This window comes from Ranitomeya imitator, chromosome 4 (assembly GCF_032444005.1).
Source record: "Ranitomeya imitator isolate aRanImi1 chromosome 4, aRanImi1.pri, whole genome shotgun sequence".
NCBI lineage: Eukaryota > Metazoa > Chordata > Amphibia > Anura > Dendrobatidae > Ranitomeya > Ranitomeya imitator.
Genome location: NC_091285.1, coordinates 507,334,376 through 507,346,795, shown reverse-complemented (window position 1 = coordinate 507,346,795; position 12,420 = coordinate 507,334,376). Strand labels below are relative to the sequence as shown.

The following is a 12,420-nucleotide window of genomic DNA, read 5'->3' as shown; positions in this document are numbered from 1 at the left end:
AAGGAAAGGTAGGGATTCCTGCTCAAACATACACTTCTCCAACTTGGCATAGAGGGAGTTTGCCCGTAGGAGGTCGAAGACTTTGCAAACATCTCTCCGGTGGGAGTCAATATCTGGAGAGTAGATGAGAATATCATCCAGATAGACTACGACCGAGGTGGAAAGCATATCCCGGAAGATATCGTTCACAAAGTCTTGGAAAACGGCTGGGGCATTACAGAGCCCGAAGGGCATCACCAGATATTCATAGTGCCCATCCCTGGTGTTAAAAGCCGTCTTCCATTCGTCCCCCTCACGGATGCGAATCAGATTGTAAGCACCCCGCAGATCTAGTTTAGTAAATACCCTTGCTCCCCGAAGCCTATCGAAGAGCTCAGATATCAAGGGCAAAGGATACTTGTTCTTAACGGTGATGGCGTTAAGACCCCTGTAGTCTATGCATGGACGCAATTCTCCATTCTTCTTCTGCACGAAGAAGAACCCTGCCCCAGCAGGTGACACTGACTTCCTAATGAATCCTCTTGCCAGATTTTCCTGGATGTACTGTCACATTGCCTCCATCTCCGGGAGAGATAGCGGATAGACTCGACCCCGGGGAGGCTCAGCACCAGGCAAGAGATCAATAGGACAGTCATAGGGGCGATGGGGCGGAAGGACCTCCGCCGCCTTTTTGGAGAACACGTCTGCATAAGACCAATACTGCTTGGGGAGAGAGGAAAGATCTGCGGGTACCTCTGTAGTAGCAACCTGAACGCACTCCCTCTGACACCTACCCCCACAAGATTCACCCCATCCCAGGATTCTGCCAGAGGACCACTCGATATGAGGAGAGTGGTACCGTAGCCAAGGCATTCCCAACAGGACCTCATCAATTCCCTCAGGAATGACAAGCAGAGATATAATCTCCTGATGAGATGGCGACATGGACAGAGTAATAGGGATGGTCTGGTGTGTTATCTGTGAGGGCAGTGCCGACCCATTCACCACTCATACCGTTACTGGTTGAGCTAGCATAACCAGGGGTATTGCGTGACGTTGGGCGAAGGCAGAAGACATAAAATTGCCCTCCGCCCCAGAATCCACGCAAAGCTCTACCGAGTGGGAGAATGAGCCTATAGTAATTGTCCCTTTAAAGGACAATTTAGAGGCAAACGTCGCCGTGTTTAGTGTACCTCCACCTACTACCACTAAACGCTGACGTTTCCTCGATCGCTGAGAACATCTGGTGGCTAGATGTCCTGACTGCTGGCAAACATGACAGACCTTGAGTGCACAAGCGGTCCGGGACTTAGATCCCGCTTGTGACACTTCCCTGGCCTCATGTGACTCAGGAACCAGGACCGGAGATTCCAGAGGTTTGGCGAAGGTAGGAGCCAGCCGAAACCTATGCCTACACTGGGCTCGCTCTAACCTCCGCTCGTTAAAACGGAGGTCAATTCGAGTGGAGACAGATATTAACTCCTCCAGTGTGGCAGGAATCTCCCTAGTGGCCAGAGCGTCCTTAACGTGGTCAGCCAGGCCCCTCCAAAATATGGGGATAAGAGCTTTATCCGACCAATCCAGCTCAGAAGCTAGAGTGCGGAATTGGACGGCGAATTGACTGACCAAGGACTCACCCTGAGTTAATGCCAGCAGTTGGAGCGCCGTATCATGGGTGACTTGAGGTCCTAAAAAGACCTGTTTCAGAGTGCTCAGAAACAGCGGAGAACTCTGCACCACATGATAGCAACGCTCCCACAGCGGCGTAGCCCATTCCAACGCCCTGTCTGACAAAAGAGACACTATAAATCCCACCTTAGCCCGCTCTGTGAGAAAACATGCAGCCAGGAGCTCAAGGTGAATAGAGCACTGACTCACAAATCCCCTACAAAACTTGCTATCACCAGAAAATTTCTCTGGCAGCGGGAGGCAAGAAAATGTCGGAGCAGGGGTGGCAATGGACAGGGTTGCTGCAGCCACGCTAGCAGCCTGTACAGCAACCACGGTAACATCCACAGCTGAGGTTGCGCTCTCAAGAGCCGCCAACCTACCCTCCAGCTGCTGGAAATACCGCAAGGATTGCTGTTCGTCCGTCATCACTAGCCAGACCCTGGCGCTAGTGTAATGTTAGGGCTAGCGGAACGCACCAAATATTAAGACAGATAGAATATGGTGCGTTCGCAGCCCGGGGTCCACCGTGCAGAGATGGAACCTGCTGCCAAGTAACGACGGACTATATGGCGGTACTCATAAGAATACACACGTGGGTTAAACTTCACCCAACGTGAAGGAAGCGATCCTGTTGCGTCACAGGACCGCGGTACCGCACATAGAGCGCGAGCAAGTAGTCAGCGAACTCAACCCCAACTAGGATTGAAGTCCGATTAGACCCTTGCTAGCAAAACACCGCAACTGGGTGTGTAAAGAAACTAAATAACGATTTTAAGGCACAAGAGTGCATGCGGTGCTGCACTGACGAACGCCACTAACCACCCAGGCTTGGGTAAGGAAAGCACAGAGGAAGTGCACGGCGCCGTACTGGCGATCACAGCAACTGGACGCTGTAATGTGTGATTTGTGCTGTAGGCTAAGTCGGGCGCTAGATAGCAGCCATACACCTTCCGCGAACAGACATTCAATAGGGTAGGGGTATCCAAGGACGACTTGCACTCACAACATACACACATTGACAATAGTACACTAGCGCATGGCCGTGCGGTCATGCGCAGTTTATATAGTTGCAGCACAGGAAGTGGCCACAGAAACTTTGCCCTTCCAAGACCTGCCAAGAGGAGCAATGGAATCTGCTGCAGAGCCTGAGCACATGACCCTCGATCTCCAACGGGAGATCTTGCCCTGGGCATGCTCAGTGTGTGCAGACAAGGACTTAGTCCCAGAGAAGTCCGCTCGCTGCTGACCAGCACTGACTTTAATGGCAGAAGCTGAAGAAACAGCAGTAACTCTCTGTACAGCGTGAGACTGAGCAAGACGCTGGGACCGACGTCCCTGCTGAGCAGACTCCACTGCGGCTGGATAAGAATGGGAGACCGCAGCGGAGATGGCTCGAGATTCCCCTTGTGCAGAAGCGGGAACTCGAGACCTAACAATATATACTCTTTGCAATTCAAAAATGTATAAAACAAAACAATACAATTCTTCATATATCTTAAGTTAATCGTGCATCACTGCACTTTATATTCCTCTATTCTGCAATTTTTTATTTGTGTGGCATCCATTCGATATGATCTCTGATGCGGTCCAGCCTCGCACTTGCTCTGCTTATCTATTACGTCATTAAAGTTTTCCTGCATTGTTTGATCACGCATAGCAGATGCAAAATCTTCACTACTATAAGTCTGGGAAAGGTGGCTATAGCATGGTTGAGCTCCAATGTTCTCCTGAACAAGTTTGATAGCTGCAGCCACTAATATGGTATAGCCCGTTTCAAGTTTGCCACAATGCACTTGCTCTAAAGCACAGCTATTTTTATATTTAAGGACATCAGGACTATTGACTTGAGCAGATGAGGGAAGCTTTGTGATGTGTTTTTTAAGGCTTTTGTTCAGAAAGGGCTTATTTCAACTCATAAAAGAAAATCCAGGGTTGAAGCTGCTGAACCATGTGGTAGAATTATGGAATTATTGGGCCGAGTAAATAGTATGGAAGGGGAAACTTATAATGTTATTTTCTTTAAAAAAAAATTAGTTTGGGGATGAAAAATGAAGATAGGGAACATTGGCTATAAAAATTATAATATGTCTTCAGTAGTGTTTGGGGTCATCTGACTACTTAAACAGTATGGATGAAACAACATGGATTTTCTTTTAGAAACTTGATTGACCCAAGCGTGACCCAGAATGACTTAGTAATTTTACAGGGGGATCAAGAGTGGTGACAGATTGAACAGCAAATACTGTTGTAGCCCAAAAGAAGAAAACGTTTGGTATACAGATGAATGAGATTTAGCTCCAGTTATGCTTTGGGGAAATTAGTAACTTAGGGTACGTGCACACAACATCTTTTTCAAGTCGATTCCACCTTCAATATTTCCCAAAAAATGCTGCAAATGAGCATAATGCACAGCAATATCAAATCGGCGTTGCTGTTCTCATTTTCCATCTCATATTACTTCTATAAACTGCTTCAGCATTCAGAAACCATTAAGTAATTAAAAGAAGTAACATGCTCATTCTTAGGGAGGCTTTGTTTGGAAGACACCCGCTCTATATACTTGAATGTATAGAGCCATGATGCCGGCAGCAGAGACACCAAAAAACAACTGAAAAGACGCCGGTGAAGACGCTTCAGGAAAATGTCCACTGGCGTTTCCCTGAGACATTTTCTCCTTGGTAAATTTGGCAGTTTCACTGATGTCTTAAAGATGCTATGTACACATAGCCTTACTGTTGAGATGGAAGAAAGAATAAAATAGGAGGTACGCATTTGCATTTTTAAACTATTAACTTCTAATACATAAATATATCTATAACTAAACTCTACAGAAATACATATAAAATTCTTTGGAATGTGTGAAACAGTTTCTGGATTGCCATTTACTGTATATTGTGAGCATAATATCCTTTGCAAAATTTTTGTTATTTTTTTTAAAGCGTACTAGTGGCCCTAATTGTTCTAGCTCTCTCTTGAAATGTGAAATAAACATGTCTGTACAAAGAATATGTTCTTTTTTTTAATAGAATATTTGAGGCCAATATAAAGAGGAATAATGAGCACAAAAGTTTATTTCGTCTTTATAAACCAGTATGTTTTGAAAAGAAAAATGGTAATGATTTCTGTTCCTCTTTTGATGCTAAAGTACCATATTTAAGAGAAAAAGGTGACCATTTTCCCACTGTAGAGTTATTTCAGCTCTCATGTTGTTAAAATATAAAGTTCCTTTTGTCACCCTGGACTACCTGCAGGCATTGTAAAATGGTACAATTAGAAATGAATTACAAGGAGATTCTGTCTCAAGCTTCTAATTAGGTTAACAATTATGCATTTTCAAGGTTTTAAGGATGTCATTGCCTAAGGGTTGTTGCATTCAGATATAGAAAAACACATCAATAAGGTTAATCATCTTGATTGGTAAGAAATAAACCCAGTAAATATGAAAACATGACACCCCACTGATAAAACATTAATCTCTAAATAAAACTCATCAAGCAGATTCAGTAACAACAAAGAAGCCAAAACTGTAGTATGGTTGATTATACATAATGCTGCAAAAACATGAAATTTTAAGGATTTTTATTTTACAAATAAGACGGCCCTTTTAAAAAATGGATAGGTGATCGACTGACCATTCCAGGTCCTGTTTCTGTCCATGAAAACAGCTAATTGTGACATGTGAAACTGACCAGCCAGAATGCTGTAAGAAAAATGTAGCATTGCACTATTATCTTTCAAATACAAGGGTGGCTCAAGCGCTCCTCCAAGCTCATAGAGGACTCCCAAGTTGCACTCTTTGATGTCTGGGTGACCTAATAGGACATCATGATAATTTCCATTTAAAAAAGACCAAACATAATTTTTAGTACACCATATATATAAAGAATTTTACATTTAGTGTACAAATCTTTCAGGCTTTAAAACTTTTACAATTGAGGCTTCCATAAGGGAATCACCATACTCATTACACAGTAAATGAATGTAGTAACTATGGTGGATGCAGTGTAACATGAGCCATATGGTATAATGCATCTTTTTTTACTAAATGGGATGTAAGAACTGACTATTTGTAGTTCTACCATGTTCTCAGCATAGACTCAAGCATGTACTGTATGTATGAATGTATCTATACATGAATAGAAAACAAAAAAATTAACTTTTAAGTAACTCATTTTATGCAAAGTGTTAATTAAATAGTGCCCATCCATCAAATTTGCAAGAACCCTGTATTTTAAGAAAATGTTATTTATGGCATTAAGGAGTAGTCAATCTAAATTATTGCATTTCGATGTAGAGAAGTTTCTTTTCAAGTTGATCAGCAACCACAGCACTCCAATAAGACCTTATCCAGACATCAGTATTTTTAGTAAGTATTTCCTAAGTATTTGTATGCCAAAACACAAAACACATGTCATTTTCTATCTGTAGGTTCCACTCCTGATTTTGAATACAAATATAAATGCAAAATACTGACCAAACACTGACACTCAAAAAAGACCTAAGATTTGTAAACTATTTTGAGCTATTAACAAGTGCTTGTTGTATAGGTGTGTGAAAGTATTAAATGGAATGTGTCATCAGAGCATCACCTACAGTTTAAACCAGGTTTTTATGTTGGATGTATTAAAAAATGTGGTGTTTTTTATTTTTTTGTATCATAATCTATATTAAAAAGAAAAAAACAACAAATCTTACAATTTTATACCTGGCAACTAGGGCTATACTAGACTCATACCTCCTGTTCTTTCAGGAAATTCACACATATATATATATATATGTATATATATATATATATATATACATATATATATATATATATATATTTGTAACAATAGACTGATTTAAGCTTTGTTTTGTATTGAAGAATTTAATGAGCAAGTACAAATGTCATTGTGAAGGGTGGAGTTATGACATCACCTATTGTGAATTGTGGGTTCTCTGTCATCAGCTGTGTATAGATGTGTTACCTGTCGTAATCCTGACTGTGATGATAATGAGACTTCTGAAAACTGTTCCTAAAAGAACAGAAAGTTTGAGTCTGAAATAGCCCCAGTGGTTAGTGAGAAAATATGAAGATTTCTATATTTTTAATATAGATGTGAAAAAAAGGAAAACAGCTACATTTAGCACAAAAACCTCACTTAGCAGTTGGTCATTTTCTGATTACGCATTCCCTTTAAAATGATATTATACATTTGTGGCACACAATATAGTGAAAATTGATACTAGAATTCTGCATCGGTATAGGGTTGGAGAGGTAGTGAGGAAGGATATTGCCTTGCAAACAGTATTTTGGCTTGACTGCCAAAAAAAAACAAATTCCAGTGGATTGTGTGGCATTAATTGTGCTGTAACCTTTGCACCTCAGTAGCAGCAATGTGTTTTGCCAACATAGAATCTACCTTGATTATGTTTTCCATTCCGCACACCCTGGAGAGGCTCCAGAAAACCACAGGTCTGGTGTAAGGAACCTCCTTCTATGACATCCCAAGGCATTCATCACCCTAATCCTAATGAGTTTTCCCAATTGAAGAACGACCTAATGCAACATCATAAGAGGCTTGGAAAATTGTAAAATCTTCTTATTAAAGGGGTTTTACTTTACAATGAATCTATGCGACAATGGTGAGCACATGAAGGGCTCATACTTTAGTATAACTTTTAACAGAGTAATATATACTCTGTTAAAAGTTTTTAATGGAGAGCAACTACAGGCTAAATGTTTTAGCAGCTTTGGGCTTAAGTGGCTGCAAAGTCGAGCCTACTGTATCTACGAAGAACTCCCACGAACAAGCATACTGATGCTGCGCTAACAGATATCTGCTCCTAATTCTTCAGTTCCAGCTTTTATCAGCAAAATTTCTCCAGAACACACAAACTCACACAGACATTTATATAAAATATAATATATTTATCATATATATATAAAAAAATAAAAAACTTCAGGACCGCTTAGTCACCATTATGAAAACTATAGTTTCCATTTAAAAGAAAAATGTAGGCAGCCAATTGCGTGCCAACATTTATTCCCACTTGTATAGTCCCAGCTTACACATGCACTGATTACTTTTTTTTGCCTATTACAATTTGATTGTTTGGAAATCATTAAACTTTCATTACACAGAACTTGACACCTCCAAGGTTATAGGTTGTCGGTAAGGATCCATATGTATGCAAATTCTCATTTATTGTTCTATTGTATGTAAAAATCAATACTTATTTGGCCATTATTAGCCATTCGTTGTCATTGTCAAACACATTTGAAACAGCTAGAAACTTGCTGCTCATTACTTGCTATTGTTGGGTAGGTTTCTTCCATGTGATAGTGCCTTGTTTTACTTGACGTTCTAGCAGTAAATATACAATAATTCTTCCACCAGGCTCCCTCTACTCTAATTAACTTTAAGATGCATTGGTCTCTACAAGTGAAACAGACTCCTGTTCTCTTTTCTTTTAGATGACACATTATTGTCACACCCTGTATCCTCCTGTCTAGTTGCATTTGATGTGTTACATTGCTTTTAAATACCCAGTTAGTGACTCCACTACTCAGTGCCCTATTTACTGTATAATCCTAAATTATACCTTTTAGAATTTTTTTTTACTTGGTTACATTACAAATGTGTCACCCTGTCCTTTTAAGTGGCTTATTCTGTTGTAGTCATTTTGTCGTCTTCCACAGATATGTATTGTTGCAGATGAGAAAATACACATCTCGTGGCTTTGTTACACAGAGCAAATATTGCTATTAAATGGTTAGAGACACAACAGAGACAGCACAATTACTCTACCTGCCCTTCCACTCAAAGCAGTCAGCAAATTCGACTCATGTACATTTGCCAATGATCATTACACAAGGGGTCTCCTGTAAACCAAGGTGTTTAATTAACCCATTATCTACCAATGTCCTTTTTTGGGAAGCCTAATCTTTAGCTTCTAGCAACTAAGATTTAATAATTTTTAGAATTAGGTCCAATTTTTTGTGTTGCGTTTGTAAAATGAATGTTTTCAAAATAGGAAATCATGTCATTGCCATTTTTAATTGAATATTGGGACGCCCTTTTCTGAAAAATCCATACTTGAAAAAATGTTGCAAATTATGTTTCTGATTCGTTAGGACCCAAATCATTAAAAATCTGTCATTAAAAATAAAAAAAATGAAAATTGCTAATTTGGCAAGTAATGGGTTAAAGTTACATTTGAACATATAATGTAACATGTTCAGAGATTAAAAGAGACACCAAGTTAAGTACAATCTTTTGACGTAGAGGAAGACAAAACATCCTTTTTTAATGCTGTCATTTTATCTGCAGTTCGTACTCTTTGTGGTTGAGTATTTCACAGTTTGATTACTCTAAGGACCAATCAGAAGTGGAAGAATCTCTGCTCATTTGCAGTGTTGATTCTGCACCGCAAGTCCATAGCAATTTACAAGGCAGTAAATAGGGATGTGGTTTTCAAAACCCCATCCACAGGTACATGAAGAATTCTAGACAAAAATATGAGGAGTTTCACGTTTTCATAGTGAATATCAGCCTGTTAATGCTTAAGGTGAAATTCAATTAAGAACACAATCCACAACAAATATGAATTTTCACATAGATTTGCCATAGACTTAACTGTGAAGAATGATACTCCTTATTGATGCTTATGCACAGTCAGATATACGGTATATTTTTTACCAATTCACATGGGATAGGAAAGCTTTGTGTTCTCTTGTAGACCTGTTAATAGGTCACCTGCTGAATCTACACACTATCACATGGCAATAAATACATCATGAAACTGTGTGGACTGTTTTCATATCCTTGTCCATATGCATTTGAAACAATGCGTTATATTAAAATTAGTTTTCAGAACTATTGACTAAATCATCATAATTCATTTAGCTATTATTTACACCACTTTTTTTTATCATGTTTACTTGCATTAGCCAGTTATTGACAGTTTTAAGAAAAGGACCAGCAAACATTTGTTTGAATCTCTCTGCATTTTTTGTACCTAAACTCTAAATTAATACCAAATGCCTGTCTAGGAGAGTAAAACACAAGTCTGATTTATCTTGGATTATGTGTGTGAACTTGAGCAAATTATGACCATCATGTTAGCATCTTATTGGTTCATTAAACTTTAAAGCAGCCCCAAATACACAGTATTAGAACTAGTAAGTACGTAAGTGATGGGTACTTACTGTAGCTGTTGTTTGGGTCTTGTGTACCCTTCACATTACCACGCTTATCAATCCACAGATACCACTGCGTTCGACAAAAAAGTTTCCTTATTCTTACATCACTCCCTTTCATAAATTCATAACTTCTGGTATGCCGTTCAAGGCTGGAACAGTTCACATTTGCAGCCGTTTGCTCTGTAGTCATGTCATTGCAGGCTAGTGAGAGCGTGCCCATTAGAAAGATAGTGTAAAGGTATGGTATGTAGAGCAAAGTTGGCAGGATCCAAGTTAGTATCCATTTGCGCATTATAGTGCAGTGATCTGGGTGTTCATGAACATCATAATGAAACTTAAATCTCAGGTTGTTCTGTGTTTTTAGGTCCTAGACCTGGTTGTACACTTTACTATTAGATTAAAGATGAAACAACTCAGTATAACTCCAGGCTTGTATTGATGGCTTGTGTCTTTGCCATAAACCGCGGACTTCACAAAACTGATCTTCCTCCCCAGTATCTTCAGAAGTTCAGAATGGGATGACCTTGGCAGCAATCATTTTTAAGACCACTCGGACATACTGTTGAATGCAAATGTAACAGAACTGTAAAGACATGATAAGGTTTACAGCAATTATTTCCACCCTACTAATGGATTCTGTTAAAATGCATTTCCATTAATAATTGTTAACTTCTAAAAAAAAAAATCATTTTCTCTAGTAGCATAAAAATATGGCATAAAAGGGAGGAAAAACAGACAAAACATGCAAAACGTTACAAAAATACAAAGTTAGCATATGCGTCATGCGGTCCTAACTTACTGGTCTTTAGTGCTAACACGATTGTGTTCATGCAGAGAATTGCTGTATTACTCAGCATAGTGGAAATCTGCGAACTCTTTTCCACATGCCTTATGGACAGCAGCATGTGAGCTGAGCTGTCAAGAATACTCTGCTCGCTATATACTACGTTACATAGATATTCACTTTTCACGCTGTTACCTAAACCACTGTGTCTTCCCACTAAAGGTAGTAATATAGTGCAGAAAAATAAAAGCTTTGAAAGTTTAGAAGACTCATTATTCCCTGAATAGCAGAGATAACTTACTTGTTCTCCATGATAACAGCTGGATATATGTGAATTCCATTTCTGCTGCCTGCTCTCTGCAGCATGAGTATGTAGCGACAAGATTTCTCAACCCAGAAAGAACTGTACTACAATCCTAATTGTTTCCATAAATCAACGCGCAAGAGGGGTTTTCTCTGTGTGTCTGTGTTAAGACTGTTGATGTTCAATGCTTTTCGATAAATACCTTTCGGTGACCTCACTGAAGCAATTAAATCTAACCACTCAGCAGCTGAAAGAAGAGGGAGAAAAAAAAAGTTGTGCGAATCTCAGTCATCATGAGAGGGAGCTATGAGCATGTTTTATGCTTTTAACTGTGTGAACTGAGCAGCAAGAGCATTCTGGGCAGAGACTTTGCAGAATCCTTGAAAATATCAAGATAAATACCATTAAGGAGTGAAAAAAAAAAACCCCCTGCTAATTTCATAACCTGAAATGAAGCCTGTTATGAGATGGAATATTTTCCTACAGCATAGAACATGACTCACGGTTCTATACAACTATGCTACGCATTATAGACAGTTCTGTAGAGGTAACTTGAATTAAAATACCCACTGAAATATTTTTGACATTAAATATATAGAAAAGGAAAGATAAAAGAATGCAAGCACCTTCATTCAGAACTTCTGTAAATATAATTTTCTGTGGAGAGATCTTTGAGGCTGCACTTTGTATGTGTACGGACAGTATAAAGTATCATTGTCTATATTTAAAGACTGTGCATGGAGTGTGGAATTATAATTAGAGTAGACGGAGGAGTTTCAGAGATTAAGAACATTCCCAGGGTAAACCTGGTTCAGATCACAGTATCAGCTTTTCCTGTGATCTTGTTTGCTGTTGCATGATATACATAAACTGAGATTGTACATTACATAAGGCCTAGGCTTTTAAATATACAACACACTAGGCACAATAACTTATATTATTGCTTATGCTAGTGTGGCCTTGCAGTTTGTCATGGTTTTGGCAATATTAGTTCCTTTTACTCTGTTATGTCCGCCACATGAAATTTAAAATGACGTATTAATGTAAGTAAAATTCTAGAAGAGTCTGATCATGGACAAGTCTGTTCCATAGTACTTGATTTTTGTGGAGTACAAGGCAGATCATACAAGAATGCAACGTTTCAGTTAAATATAAAATAATTGTTAAATAATTCACACATATACAGCAACACAAGATATTCATTGGCTACGTCGATAACATAACATTGTATATGAAATGAGATCAAGCAGAGTAGCGCCTATCTGGGAGGTAAGTACAATGAGGCAATTAAAAACAATCTGTCATCTGGCTTTTGCTACCTAATATGAGACCAGCATAATGTAGAGACTGGAACCCTGGAACCCAATTATGTGTGTCTTACTAGACTGCTTAGTACAGTTTTGATAAAATCACGTTTTATCAGCAGGAGATTATCACTAGAGGACTAGTTAAACTGCTGCTAGGTAGTCAAGCATATTCATGACCTCTATATAACTC

The 12,420-nt window shown here is 39.2% G+C and overlaps 1 protein-coding gene across 2 annotated transcripts in view; it reads right to left on the bottom strand.

Moving 5' to 3' along the window:
• The window catches only part of FGF7 (fibroblast growth factor 7), a 107,433-nt gene extending 96,233 nt beyond the window's left edge, over positions 1 to 11,200 (bottom strand). Inside the window, exons 1-2 of one of the 2 annotated variants that reach the window (XM_069766045.1) lie at positions 10,921 to 11,200; positions 9,842 to 10,418 (exon numbers count right to left, since the gene is read on the bottom strand). In XM_069766045.1, coding sequence (XP_069622146.1) covers positions 9,842 to 10,127 — 286 coding nt within the window. In that variant the 5' untranslated portion in view covers positions 10,128 to 10,418; positions 10,921 to 11,200. The remainder of the gene's footprint in view (positions 1 to 9,841; positions 10,419 to 10,920) is intronic. The other variant, XM_069766046.1, reaches the window with a different exon arrangement.
• Positions 11,201 to 12,420: the final 1,220 nt, after the last annotated feature.